The 16,030-nt window shown below is 34.6% G+C and overlaps 1 protein-coding gene across 1 annotated transcript; it reads right to left on the reverse strand.

The window, feature by feature from the left end:
• Nucleotides 1-1,121: 1,121 nt before the first annotated feature.
• On the reverse strand, nt 1,122-11,837 carry LOC126742359 (PHD finger-like domain-containing protein 5A). Its single transcript, XM_050449003.1, has 2 exons — nt 11,669-11,837; nt 1,122-1,542 (listed from the first exon to the last, which is right to left on the reverse strand). Exon 2 carries the CDS (start codon nt 1,531-1,533, stop codon nt 1,201-1,203), a length of 333 nt encoding a protein of 110 aa, XP_050304960.1. The 5' UTR covers nt 1,534-1,542; nt 11,669-11,837; the 3' UTR covers nt 1,122-1,200.
• Between the last annotated feature and the right edge of the window lie 4,193 nt (nt 11,838-16,030).

Raw genomic sequence — 16,030 nt, forward strand, 5'->3', positions numbered from 1 at the left:
TTTGACCTTTATCATGTTCCTATGCATAGAACTGAATATGGCCGTCATTCTCCTATCGATAGATCTCTGAGTGTCTTAAACGCTCATAACATTGATTTATGTAGCAGTTCACTGTCCGTTTTTAAGAATAGCCTGAGCAGACTATGGCTGTAATGGTGTCAACTCAGTTCTTAGATATAAAATATATATATAATAATATATATATATTTATTTACATTGTATCAACTCACTAGGTTAAGTTATCTATTATGTAATAATCTATTTTGACATTTATTTTGTAAAATGGGAATTCCCGTAAATTTCATTGAAAAAAATATATTTTTCTAATCCATATTATACCCCTACAAAATATACGGTGCAATTGTTTTTTACAATTTAGTCGATACTTTTTGCCAAAAAAAAACAGGTAAGATTTTAAATAGAGCTAATGATTATACTTATCACATGTGAATATTAGACAATCATTTTATCTTTCACTGACTTGCATGTAAGAAGTAAAAGAAAAATATATGCCATATTTGCTTGTGTGAAACTTGACACCTTTTATTTAGAAAAATGTTGTAGTTATGTATCGACATTCAAGCGTCATGTTATACATAAAATCTAAAATAACTCAAAAACGGTTAGATTTGAAACTCAATCAAATTAGACTCAAATGTCATCAGTCAATTTTTATGTAATAACTAAATATTTATAATTAAGTAATATGTTAAAAGTCACCCAATGCATCAAATGGTTTATAAGGATTAATATTTTTCGGGTTTATACCGATTCATTTGCATTAATTTAGTATTCTTTATCGTCATTCACAAGTGTTATTGCATATATTTAATTTTTTTACTTTTAAATTATTTGTTAATTCAGTTCTGACAGATTAAATTAAATTCTTTTTCTTTAGTTGTCTAGAATATTTTCTTTAATAAAAGTAATGAAGAATAACGCGAAAGGTTATTCGTGTGAAGTTAGGAGCTCATATTCTTTTCATAAAGTGATTCTAAGAAAATTAAAACAAATTTTTACTTCCTATCCATAGTCTAAAGTATATTCAAAAAAAACTTTGAATAAATCAGGGTTATGAAGGTAACAAAATGATAGTAAGTGTTGAACTAACAGTCTTGAAATATTTTAAAAGGGCGTTTTAATATTATATTATGAAACACTTACAATAGGACTTAGTTAACCTAAATAAATACAAAAACTCTATCGTCTCTTAAACCCATACTTCTTACGTTCATAGAACAGATCGGTCTTAGAACTACCCAGATTCACAATCTTCGGACATCCGTCACGATCTTTTTCTTGTACAGTACATTCTTTACAGTAATATGCATCTGAAACCCCAGGACCACCACAGATGACACATCTTCCTTGATACGATCCATAATTACATTCGTCACAGATTCTTACTAGCGTGCATGGCCGCACATAAGAATCGCAAATAACACATTTTCCGTCACATTTTTCGCAGAGGCGACCGATAGCTACGCCTGGTTGCTTGCGGCAGAAGATGAGATCTGGATGATGTTTCGCCATTTTGTTTTCCTACAAAAAAAATTGTAATAAATAAGTAAATACAAGTGCCTTTGTTTCATACACAAAGAAATGTTGGTAAATAAGCCAGCAAAAATACAAGATCTACTATAACCTAATTGTGTTCAAAATGAAGCCTCAAATAATATTAATTGTTATTTCCTTATATAGACCGCACAGCTTGAAATATGAATTCAATACGTGGAGGCTGCTCCTTTGAAAATTAAGTGCTTTGATCTTCTATAACAAAATTCTATAACCAACACACTCAAAGATCTTTCTTTGATCACAGAAAACTGCATCATAAGCCGGCTTAGCAGGAGTATAAATTATGTAAGATACTTTTGAAGAAGCCAGAATTTGTATTTTTGTTGATACAAGAAATGCACTAAACAGGTCATGACTCTCAAAGACCCGCGGTATCTGTCCACCTTTGATCTTTTTTTGGACTTATTTTGAATGATAAGGGTGTGAGTGCTCATCTTTATTTAAGGAGTTGAAACACTCCAATATACAGGGTGATTCAAAAGTAAGAATAAAAATAAGAGCTTGCCGTGACGTGTTTGGTAATAATTTTGATCAATTTGATGGTAACAATCTATAAATTGTTAAATAAAATGTGAGTAAAAAGTGTCTTTTTTGTCGATCGTAATGCGAATTAATTTTCATCAATAAACTTACGCAATCAGAAAATTTTCAAAGTCGCTTTTCTCGTAAATGGTACGCTCTATTGAATTGAACTAAGAGTACCTTTTTTACGTATAAGACTCTAAAATTTTATAATTTTCAAACAAAATCACAATAACCTAAAGAGTAAAAGAAAAAGGGATGTTTTACCCTTACCAACCCCCACATGTGACGCACCTGAATAAAATTTAAAAAATTTGAATTTAGAATCTTATTCACAACGAAATGTTTATGCAGTACACCAATTTTCAAAATTTAATTCTAAAGGGTTTTAAAGTTATAGAGAAAAAATTGTCTTCAAGGGGTCCTATTCAAAGGGGCGTAGCTCCCTTAGGAAGCAATTTCGAACCCATAATAATATGAACTTTTTGCCTTATTTTCATACAAGGATTACGCCCCTGAAAGGATGCCGCTTACTTTTGAATCACCCTGTATAGTATTATTTTTTTTTAATGACTTGACTATAGTCATTTCAATGAGAGTGAACCTCTAATATAATATCATTTTAACTTTATTGCTAATCTTTTTTTCCAAAAAAATACAATGTTCTTGAAATTCACTAAAATATTCTATGATCTTCACATATTTGTTTGGACAAAAATATAGCAATCAAATAAAGATAGATTTCTTGTTTAATAACTTCTGAACACCATTGCAGCATTGAGTATTAATTTTGTCTAATTTTAAGTTCTCAGAACAGCTCATTAAGGTTGAGGGCTTTAGGCCTTAAATGCTTACAAAACCACTGTCACTGTTCACTGTCAACAAAAACTAATATGGATTCTATATTTTTGGGGGTCAATATATATTGAGTCTACAAGTAACTGGGAAAAGCATATAAGACATTTTCAGGCAAAAATAATAATGCGCTCCTATTAGGAGACTTTTGATATATTAGCTGTAAATCCAGAGGCATATGGAATCGGAAAGGGCATCCATAAATGATATATAATAATAATAATAATAATAATTGACAGTTTATATTTCCTCATAAGATATTACATATGCTTACTCATAGATATAGATATAGATAAGTTTACAATATAAATACAAATACAAAGAAAAAAATCCATCAGTATGTATTAATACTCTCAGAAGGCGCTGTTAGGACCTATTATACCTAGGGTGTTCAACTTATAATTTAGAACAAAAAATAGCAAACCGTACTGCATAAATAGGTTTGTTATACCTTACAACCATAGCTAACCGAAAAGTAAAAAAAAATTAAATTCCCCTAGTTTAGTCAATAGGAGGCAGGAGAGGAGGAACGAGGAGGACAGGTATATTGAATATATTTCTGTTGTACTCTTATAGTAAAAAAAATACATATATAAATAATTATATTTCCAAACGCACGTCAGATAAACACAGAATGCTGACAAAAAAGAGAGCATATAGATTTAGAAAAATCCTAAATTTTGTATTTATTAATTTTGGACAAAATATTGTAAGAAAATTACTTTTTAAAAATTTCCTTCTTATGTAAAGGTAGAATATATATAATATAATTATAATAATATTATATTATAGACGAAAGATCATGTCTGCGAATATTTATATTGTGAACGTAAGTACGATATCGAAGCTTATTATATAGAGATAAGGTGGTGCTTTAAATTTCATTATTTTGTAAAAAAAACATATGGAGTGCAACTCTCGGCGATTTAACATATTATTAAACCACTTAAGGTCAACTAATTTATGTGATACCCTTTGCCGACGTCTAATTCCACAATTAAACCTTATGCATCAGTTCTGTAATTTTTGAATTCTTGCAGAGTTAGCACAGTCTAAAAATGGTCCATACACTATATCTGCATAATCAAAATAGGATAGAATTAATGAGTTGCATAAAATTTTTTGGTTTCTTTTGACAAATAAGATCTATGTTGGTAAAGTTTTTTTAGCATTGAAAATTCTTACTTAAGACAACTTGTAATGTAATCTGTGAACTTTAGCTCGACGTTTATCATATCCTAGATTTTTAGTTGAGTCATGAAAAGAGATAAGTTCTCCATTAAGAAATAGGTGGACATGATCCAAAACCGCCCTTCCGCTATTATCACTGCAAAATAGCATTGTCATGCTCTTGCTTGGATTTAATTTAAAAGAATGATCTGTTGAGACTCTATTCACTATAGCAAAGTTGGCCTTCATATAAAAATGACCTCTTTCAACATTACTAGCATTAAATGATCGATATAATTGTGTCGTCCGCATAGAGGTGGTTTTTACAGAATTGCAATTTATCCATGAAAGCCGACATAAAAATGCTATATGATACTAAGGACACAGAATGCTACCTAAGTGTCCCTTTACCTTACCCAGACCTTACTATTGCCACCCTAGACTTATCTTCTCCAATTAATCCTCTTTGTTTTCTTTCACTTAAAAAAGATAAAATTAATTTAGTAGCTGTGGCATTAAAACCAAAATAATATAAAAGAGTAGAAGTTTGTGATTTAACATATCAAATGCTTTAGAGTAATCAAGTTGTATTAAAATCATTGCATCACCCTTATCCAAACTGGCGACAACCTCTTCAGTTACTATTATGTAAAACATTTAGGTGTAAGAAGAGGGTTTAACCTTATCTCCCAAATTCTTACTTACTCACGCAAACAGTATCAGGTTGGCTGCTATTAATGGCTCACATAGATTTTCCTTTGCAAGCTTTGTCAAAACATGTGATTACAACTCAGCTCCAACATAAGTTAGCATCATTATTATCAGAAACCCTAAAACATCCTGAGGCAATCTGGAGTAAGAGCCAAAGTTGTTGTCACTGCTCCTTGTCTCACTAAGGAGCACTGAGGAGCATGGTACCCATTTAAGTTGGAATAAAAATTATTGATGTATGATGCTCTGATGGTAAGCACTATTATATTCAGTGTAGGTAACAGAAGACCTTAATGAATTTGGGGAAGGGTTTATTATGCTCTGTGAAAAAATATCTTTAAGGGGCCACATGGAATTGGTACTGCATGATATGAGTCCTTTAACTACCGACAGATACATTAGAGATAATTTGTAAAATCAAAGTCATGTTGTGCTGTCCTATGTATTAGAAACATTTTTTTTTAATACATGCTTCCACTTAGCTAGAATAGTTAGTAAATATAGAGAGTTTAGTAATATTATAGTAATTATAAGAGTTTTAGGTCGGCCAGCATGTGCTCTGAATTTAAATCTGATATAGCACATTTGGAGCCCGCTCAAGGGTGAGATCAGAAAATATACACCCAACTAATATTGAGTAGCTGCTATGGTTATTAACTGCAGAATGGGAAAATCTGCAAAATCAACATTACTTAGGGACATCAATTAGAAGTATGCTACAATGTGATAAGTGCCAAGAGAGACAACTAATATTGTTTATCTAATCTAATATTGTTATTCTCAATTTATATCTAAATTTATAAAGTTTATTAAATAGAACCAGTGTTAATGTTGTATTTTTTACTCATCAAACCAATAAAAATGTATTTAACTACCTGCAAACATAAAGATCAATAAATATATATATTTTTCCTATAGAGTTCAAAAATCATATTGATCTGATATTTATTCATCATCATTGAAGTATAGGTCAGTTGTTTGTTCCCCATCTTACAACCATTACACTGAGCAGCTCAAAAAAGTCAAGAATAAATGTTTGAGAATTGCTGCATTCAAAAGTGGATATCACAAAGACAAATATAACAATCAAGGGGTGATGGGTAATCTATATTTGCCTACACTAGCCAAGAAGAATTCTACTAGATTTATGTTTTCTACATAAAGTAGTAAATGCTACTATAGACTGTCCTTAGTTGTCACTTTTTAAACACAGGATCCCTTCTCAAAATATGAGACATTCTAAAACTTTGGTAATATCATTTCACCACTCTAACTATGGCATAAATGAAACAAATACAAAACTGGTTTACGATAGTGGCCTGCTAGGACAAATAAATCTCTTTGACTCTAAATTTAGTACTTTTAAGCAAAAACTAAAGCAAATTGTGTAAATTGTTTTTTCTACAATCATAGTCTTGTTAGTAATTTGTGGCTGTTAAGTGATTTGCATATCATGCAACATCATAGTAGTTGCATGATATGATATGTGAAGTTTTTATATACAGTGATACTTTTCACTAAAGTGGTATTTTTAAAAAGTTGCTATAGTTAGCCATTACTAGATTCCTGCTGTTTTTGCTTGTAAATTATCTTATTAACTTTATTGATAGTCACTTTAGAAAAACACAATGTAGTTAAGACCAACTCTTTTTAAAAATTGATTCTGTCTTATTTTGAGTAATTAACCCATTTTTTACCAATGATGCGAAAACGCAACAGTCATATTAATTTTTTTTTATAATATAAACAAAAGAAAAAATGAAATATCTAACGTTACTATAGTATTTACTAAGGTTGAATTAAAAAGATTTTTAAAACACTCAATAAATAAACCAGTGTTTTGATTTTTAAATTTTTATTCCAGTTCTAGCAAAATTTAAATGTCTAAACATACTTTCGAATATTATTGTTTATTATTGGTAAGCATAATACAGGCGATATTTGTTTAGCTGAATCATATTGCTAACACATGTGTGTATTTACCTTTTTTTACTGACAACAAAAAAATGTTACAAATTCCAAAATACTTGACTCCAAACTGTAAATGTTGCGAAAACACATCACTGGGAAAATACGTTATCTGTATTTTGGTTGAAATAGCGCTTGAGCTGCCAACAGTATCAGCTAAAGATATTGCGGTTTAGGCTTGTGTGAGTGTGTTTGCGTGTAAGAAAGTTTTTAGTAATATTGAATTTTAATCGGTGCTAAGTGTATGTGTATTTTCAAAAAACATGCCTAAATTTCTTTCGCAAAAAGAGCTGGAGAGTGCTTTATATGAAGTAGTAGATGAATTGGAAGCAGAACATTCCATAGGGGTGGGGAAGTTGTTGTTGATTTATTGTCTATAGTGAATGACCCAATGAAGCATCAGGTATTTTTTGATAATTATTTTTCTTCATTTGAATTATTTTCATATCTAACCGATAAAGGTTATTTTGCAGGCGGAACTATAAGGGAAAACAGAACTCTCTGTCCTTTAGAAGGGACCAAAAGTGTTTCTAAACAAAAACGCGGCTACTACATTTTGGCACATGACACTGTCAGTGGGGTCTCATTAGTTAGATGGAACGATAGTTCAGTGGTCACAGTAATAAGTAACCATTACAATGACAAACCATTATACAGAGCTAAAAGATATGACCGTAAAGCAAAAAAAGACAATCCTATTCAGCAACCTAATGTTATCAAGATGTACAACAAATCATGGGGGGAGTAGATCTCCACGATAACAGGATAGCCAATTATAGAATAGGGATATCTGGAAAAAAGTGGTGGTGGCCTTTGTTCGTTAACACTATAGATAGCACTTTAGTCAATTGTTGGAAGGTTTATAACATTATCAGTGACAAAAATATTAGTCAACTAGAAAGAAAGAAAGAATGAAAATGTGCTATATTACGTAAGAATAATCTTGTGTACAAGCATCCTACAAGCTAAAAAAACAAAACACAAATACAATTTCAAAAATTGACAAAACAATGAACAAAATTAAACACAAGAAGAAAAAAGGAAAAAAAAAGAAAACTTTCCAACATGTCCAAGGTTAAAACCTATCATTAAAAAAGTCATCCAGGTTATAATATGCCTTAGCCAATAAAAGCGACTTTAACTCTCTTTTAAATTTTTTAACATCCGATATATGTCTAACACACAGAGGAACATGATTGTAAATTTTTTTACTTATGTAAATTAATGAGTTTTTGGTAAGGGAAGACATAGGAATAGGTAGGGGAACATCATTTACACGACGAGTCAAATGGCCAGTGTCAGAGGGTAGTTTGGGAATTTTGTGAATAAGAGCAGCTGTTTCTAAGATAAAGAGTGAAAAAAGAGTTAGGATTTTTTCAGAAATGAAGAGGGGTTTGCAAGAATCTCTTAACTTAGCAGAACACAGGTATCTAACTGCTTTTTTTTGAATAACAAAGATAATGTTAAGTAGCCCCTTATTGGTTAAACCCCAAAAAGGCAAGCCATACCGAATATGAGATTCAATAAGTGAAAAGTACACTGAACGTGCAACCACCCCTCCCAGCTCTTGTTTTGCCATTCTTACTGCGAAACATCCAGAAGATTATTTCCCAGCTAAATGTAAAATATGATCTTCAAACCGAAGGCGACCATCAATGGTAATTCCTAGGAACTTGCAGCACTCTTTATTCTGCAAGAGGGAATTTTCGTCAAACATCAGACCCTGAACATCGCACTTAAACCCCATAATAGACGTCTTTCTTACATTAAACACGAGCCTGTTGGAAGCACACCACCCTGATAAAATCTGAAGGTCTTCAAGGATACAAGTCTTAATATAGTCAGAATTTTTATGGCTCCATAGTATGGTGGTATCATCAGCAAACTGAACCACCTTGCCCTGCAGTTTCAATGAACTCAAGTCATCCACATACAGTAAAAATAACAGTGGTCCCAACACTGAACCCTGGGGAACGCCGCATTTTAGGGATCTAGAAGCAGACAAACGCCCAGACACTGAAACCTTCTGAGTACGATTTGATAGATAGGACTCAAGCCATCGCAACGCTACGCCTCTAAAACCATATTTATCGAGCTTAGATAACAGTATTCCATGATCCACACAGTCAAATGCTTTGGATAGATCACAAAACACTGCCGCCAATGACTCTCCAGAATTCAAGGACACATAGACGCTCTCCAAAAAGCTAAAAACAGCATCATGAGTCCCTTTACCGGCTTGAAATCCAAACTGATTTGCAGACAAAATGCCATTATGATGTAAAAAGGACAAAATTCTGCTTTTTGCAAGTTTTTCAATTATCTTAGAGAGGGTAGACAAAATAGAAATGGGACGGAAATTACAAGGCTGATCCAAATCTCCACCTTTATGAAGAGGGATAACCACTGCCTCTTTTAAACATGAAGGAAAAATGCCATTATGTAAAGAATTGTTTATGGCAGAAACTAAAGCATTTAAGGCTGAATCAGGCAAAAAGAGTAACAACCTCGAAGATATCCCATCAGCTCCAGATGATTTATGGTTTTTTAGGCGTTTGATTTCATTTTTTACTTCGGTAAGTTCGACAGGATGAAAGAAAAATGAATGCTCAACCGACACTTGTTGAAGATAGTGTAGGGGATCAATGTTACTACGAATGCCCTTGAGCAAGATATTAGGTATATCACAATAATAGTCGTTTAAAATGTCAGGTCTTAACTCCGGTTCCGATACTTTTCTATGGCAATGTCTAAAATCATTAATAATCAACCAACACTCTCTTTGCCTATTTGATGACATATTTAAGCGATCCCTATAATAATTAGATTTTGCTGCTTTAATTGTCTTTCTGTACAGACTACGGTATTTCTGATGATATACAAGGATATTTTCATTTGTGGTATATTTGCACAATTTAGTCAAAAAATGGAGGTTTTTAGCAGAAATTCTAAGGCCTCTTGTAACCCATGGTTTTCGTTTCTTAGTTTTAAGCCTCATTTTAGGAAAGCACTGATTGATCTTATCACACAGAACTTGAAAAAATAAAGTAAGTGGATCAGAAGCCGTTTCAAGTGCATTCCAATTTACCGAAGCTGTAGCAGCAGAAAAAGCATTGAAATTTCTCCTGCTGAAAATTCTTCCCATATAATGAGATGAAGATGATACAGTATTATATGGCATTTTAGCAACAATAGCTTCATGGTCGGAAATACCAGATGGGAGTACTGTGCATAAAACGTCATCAAAATTTGTACAGAAATAGTCAATTGTAGTTGCAGATGAAGAAGTTATTCGTGTGGGAGAAAGAACGTGCATTTTCAAGTCGTAAGAATTTAAAATACTTCAAAGAGAAGTACATGGCAAGGTTTCATCAGTGTAGTTGATATTAAAGTCACCAGCCAATATAACCTTAGAGTGTAGGGACAACTGGGATAAAATAGAATCAAGTTTGTCCAGAAACATAGACATATCTCCTGTAGGTGGCCTATAAACACAAAGAATATATAAATTAAAACGCTTACAAAAAGAAAGAGAGAATTCAAAAACATTCTCTAACAGAAGATGATCATACTTATCAATATTACAAAAAATCGTTTCAATTGTTTGCCTAGCCAAGATCATGGTTCCTCCATGTATAGATTGTTGACGACAAAAATTTGATATAGGAAGATAATCAGATATTAAAAAACATTCACTAGGCCTCAACCAGTGCTCAGTCAGAAGTACAATATCAGGAAAATTACATGTGTCCAGCAAAAGATGAAGCTCATCCATCTTGTTTCTTAGGGATTGTATATTAAGAATAAAGATTCTTAAGTTTTTCGAAGAGCTAATTTCAATTTTACTAGTAGAATATGAACATGAATGAGATTCAACTTTCGTGGACACGTCTATAAAAAAGAAGAATCCAATTCACGATCAGTTACTAGTTCAGACTCATTAATTTGATGATTCAAAGACAATTTATTCGATGAAATATTAATTTTAAAATATTTGAACATATGTGCATGTAATAATGATGCCAAGTCTGAACCAAAGTTACTGGCGTGATTAGACTCCAAAATCCCACACAAATTAATATTATTCTCATGAAAAGAACGATAAAGGGCCTTATTACTATTATAGATAACATTATGGTTTAAATAAGTATAAGGGCTTGTCATCACTAAAGTGTTTGTATCAACATGATTTTGAATTAAATTTTTTAAAACATCAGATGAAGAACAAATTCCATTTAACATTACTATTAAAAAATCTTCTTTCATAAGACTTTAAATCGTACACTGCTCTTCACCTGATAAAAACTGAATCTTCTGAATCTGCCATTCGTACATCTATTACTACCCCTAGGGCAGTTCTTGAGCAAAAATATGATAATATCGGTCATATTATCACTAAATCTCTCCACTCCAGACGTAGATGCAAAATATGTAGTAGTCAAACGGTATTTTTATGTAAAAAATGCAAAGTGCCCCTCCATACCAATTGTTTTGAGTGTTACCATAAAAAGTAAAATTATGTTTTTTTGTTCATATATTTAGCCAATAATGCGAAAACGCAACATGCCCTTTTTTGAAAGTTTTTGAATGTTACTTTTTTTTCCTGTCATAATCTTCTTTTCTAACCTATTTTAATACATAATAAATATTGCTATTCGAAAAATTGTTGTTTTTTCATGCCCTGGTAAAATATGGGTTAACTTGCTTGAAAAGAAATTATTAAATGGATTTTAAGGCTCTACATTTTTTTAAAAAGAAAGAATTATATTTTTTTTAGTTAAATAGGACTCGACAAAGATTCTAATACCTGTTTACCAACAAATCACTACATATTTGTTGCTACATGAATATTCTAAATGCTTACCTATTAATTATAACTGGAGAACAATAGGGTAGAAATTATGTGGATTACTTTTCAGCTTTTTGAAGTAAGGAAAACTATCAAGCCACAACAAAATCAACACAAAACAATAAAAAATAAGTCTAAAATCAAACCTCAAAAGCCGTCTATTGCCCGACATAAAAAGGTGAGGTTAAATGTCACAACTGTCAATCAATATGTCAATCTAGTAGGTAAATAAAGGTGATCTTATACGAAAGTCGATTTAAAACGGCAACAGCGACTATCGCAAACATATGAAGCCGTCCAAGAAAAGTTTTAAGCAACCTAATACATACGTAATACGTTAATCTAACAATATTCTTTTTATCCTAAACTAAAGCAAATAATTTTCTAGGAAAATAAAATTTGTCTTAAAAAGTCAAATTGTAAGTGTTAGATACTGTACTTAAATATGAACTCTGCCTAGTCAAACGTTGCAAGGAGACAAACTTAGTGTAAGCTAATAGGGCTCAAAACGATTGCCTAAATGGTCCCAAGCCTATATAGTGAGGAAGGAACACACGCAAGAGCTCGGGTCGCACCACTGCTCCGCATAATCTATGAGGAAACAAGGCCGAGCTCTGGATGGAGCCATCCGGAGAGGTAGCAATGTAACAACCAAGATTTTAGACCCTTCCTTGGACTGCCGGTTAGTATAGGAGACCACGCTTGCCTAGCCAGTGTAAGGGGCTGCGCTTTCAACTGGCGACAAATCTCGATGGATTTAGTAGTGTCAGGTAACACCTGTGGTAGGACTTTGCTGCATCCATTTGAGAGATATAGTTGCGGCAGGCGCATACTCTTACAAAGTAAAGTCTTGACTACGTCAACTTGTGAGGGAGCAGACCGGTGGTGCTCCTCTTCAATTCTTCAGATACATCACCCCCATTGCACCAGGTGCAAAACTTGACAACACACATCAATTTGTAGGAAATAAACATCAGTGAGAAAGAGCCCACAAACAAGACAGGGAATCCTAAATTCCCCGAAACCAGGATAGGTTTTTTATCTATTTAGGAGGAGGAACTACTACAACTACTGACCAGACGGGAATTAATGCTACTGAAGCAACGGCTTAAAGAAAAAAAATTAGCAGGCACCACACCACAACTAGTTAGCGAAAAGCTAACTAGGACGAACAGTTTTGCCAGAATCAACTTTCGCTCCTACAAATCCTTTTGTAGCTCCTACAAATCCTTTTGTAACTCCAAGGGCAACATCAAAGACTTGACCAGCGGGCAATACCTGAGGGCTACTAAGGGGACTAAAGGCACGTGCACCAAGAACTCCCTCTCTAAGGAGAGACACCCAATCAGGGAACCTACGAGGGATAAATGACCAACCCTGTTCCGGCTACTATAGCGGAGCAGTCAACAGGACAAGCCAGATCGTTTTTAGGTTGGACAAAAGAGGAGGAAGGGTGAACAACGAGGAGGCTTAAGGCTTCATCTCATCGCTGAGATGAGAAGGATCAAGGCTGAGCTTGGTTTAAAGGTTGGAGGAAGGATCGAGGCTAGGTTTAAAAACTCCAGGGTATCACAGGACATAATAATATAACATAATAATATAACGATGTCCGATTGTACATTGATCCGATTCGAAATCGGTTCGGATAAGGAGGAAGCGCTCCTCAAGAGAAACCTGACGGTTACCGACCGGACCAAATTTAAAGAGGGTCTTGTCCTGTCCATGGTTACTCTCCTCCAAAGAGGAAATAGATAGTACAAAACAGTAAAATTTTTAATTTTTACAAGGCAGCATGTGCTTCCGGGAGAGTTAGCAGCAAGAGATTCCCCTGGAATGATCATCTGGTCCGTCTTAAAAAAGTCGTAAGAAGCTGGCACCACCGCGCTCTTAAGGGAGGTACTCAAGAAAACTGGGATGTATAATTAACAGCTAGAAGGAAATTGGAAAACAAAGTCCGTCGCTGTAAAAGAGACTGCTGGCGCAAGTTCTGTGAAGAGATGGAAGCTCTCTCAGACACAACTCGTCATCTGAAGCTACTGGGCTCTGTCAGGAAAACAGAGATAGGATGCCCAAAGAAAGGTGAACTATGGACCTCAAACAAAGAAGAGACTATTGAGCTTCTCCTAAAAACTCACTTTCCAGGAGAAGAAAATGCGCCTTATGGTGAGGAACCATACCCGGAGCCGAACTCGAGCCTCGCCAAAAATATAGTAACAACCGAAGCTATAGCTTGTGCAGTGAATGAGTTTAGTCCACATAAGGCTGCGGAACCTGATGAAATTATACCCATGATGTTGCAGGTATGCCTCGAAATTACACTCCCTGACGATCGACTGGTGATGGTCACGGGTAAATTCGTGAACGCTGTCTATGAGTGCATGTAAGCCGCGTGCGGAATGTGGAACATTGGTGTCAGGAGATAGAGCTATCGGTCAACCCAGAAAAGATCGAGCTCATTCTCTTTACTAAGAGGCGGAATTTAACAGGCTTTAAACCTCCTACTACGTATCAGACCCGTCTAACTTTGGGGCAGCAGATGAAATACTTAGGAGTTACTTTAGATATTTAGACAGCAAGCACACGTTTATTAAAACTCACGTACAGCAGGTAGTAAATAAAGCAAAGTATAAGATGAGGTCTAAAACCCCATGTTCTCCAGTGGCTTTATACTGCAGTCATACGACTGAGGATCTCATACGTATCCGTGGTATGGTGGCCAGCGGCTTTGAAGATCATGAACGCCCAAAAACTGATTAAACTGCAAAGGCTGGTCTTTTTGGGAATTATTGAAGCCATGAGAACAATACCTACGGCACCTGTAAATGTTTTTCTTGGGCTACCGGAGCTCCCAGGATTGAGAGGGAGACCATAACGATAGCGATGAGTGGAGCAATTGTCATTGCGGGGGGAGATGACGCTTGCGGAAGCGTTAAATAAGCTTATATCGAGAACACAAATAAAGTAAATATTGTAGCGTTTTTACTCTTCGTTTAGGTGGAAATTAAGCCATTTAACGTGCAAAAATACTCAAGTGATTTATTACCCACTATTAGAAGCATTTATTTACATTTGACCTAGCCTCCTAGCGGCGAGGACTCCTGATATATTAGGTATATCACTGTTCCAGAACATTCGCTAATTTTCCACGTCCGCCCAAGATGTCGTGAATTGTGCCCGCTGCTCGCTCCACCGAGATGATTTCCAAATGTAGGAAAACAGCAGGTATATTCTCGGCGATTAAGATCATTGCCTCCTTTCTAAGCTCATTTTGTCCTGAAATGAATCCAAAGATAGTGGATGTTCATCTCGGTAGAAGCTTTTTCTCTTACAACAGGACCTCTTTTAGAAGTAAAAATCCACACTCTTCTCCATAGAACGACTTAGAGGAATATAACAGCACATCAGAACTTGCACGCCTGTAAACTTGACGACCACTTCCAACATGCTGCGAATCATTCTCGAGTTATCGAGTTCGCATTCCAGCTTCAGAATTGTAGGTTTCTCAGGTCTTTAGTAACCAACCTTTTCTTTAGAGAACACAAAGCTCTTAAACATCCTTATAGCCTGGCTTCTAAAGTGACGCCTCTTTGATAACAAAATAAAAAACCTTTCTACCAGTATTTTTATCAGTTATCTTTAGTGCTTGCCTGACTCTGGGGTTAGATCAAGGCAGCTCTTAAATTTTTCTGAACTTTCTCAAGAAAAACTCGGCTATCTCTCTAGAAATTTGCAAATTGCCAGAGCATAGACACCTGGAGCAGCGAACAGGTCTTACTGCTCTTCACAGGTCAGGTCGTATGGACTCTTTCAACCATTAGAATGATGGGTCATGAATTTATCAAATTTTAAATCCGGCTATGATTTCACTCAGCTCAGCGTTATCGTTTCCATAATAAGGAGCTAGTTTGCAAGTTGTAAAGGACATCGTTGATAACTTCCAGAACTTTGCATGACCATCCCAGGATGTTTGAAATTTCGATGACAGACCTTTTCATGCCTTAAATTAAGGTCATAAAGCCAAGTCACCGTAGTTGTACCTTTGGTCTCTGACATTGGCATCATATGCGTCGATTGGTGGCATCTTGGATTGAAATGCAAACTTGACTATACAAGCATTGCATCCGTAGAAGAATGGATGTCATTCATAAATGACATACATTCTTCTACACAGCTCACTGACGTAATCCTGCCCGGCCACATTGTTTCTGGCAAATCAAACTTCAAATGGCATGGCGGACGGAACTATCTTCCGATTACTATTTCAACCGGAGACTCTTCTGTAATTTCATGGATGGCGGATCGATAAGCTAGCTGGAACAAATGAAGAAAGCTATCCCAGTGTCTTTGATGGTACTTTGGCCAAATACGCAAATAGCA

This window comes from Anthonomus grandis, chromosome 11 (genome assembly GCF_022605725.1).
Source record: "Anthonomus grandis grandis chromosome 11, icAntGran1.3, whole genome shotgun sequence".
Taxonomy (NCBI): domain Eukaryota; kingdom Metazoa; phylum Arthropoda; class Insecta; order Coleoptera; family Curculionidae; genus Anthonomus; species Anthonomus grandis.

What these genes read in the sequence shown, in the direction of transcription:
- LOC126742359 (XM_050449003.1), bottom strand. Translation starts at nt 1,533, where the DNA reads ATGGCGAAACATCATCCAGATCTCATCTTCTGCCGCAAGCAACCAGGC.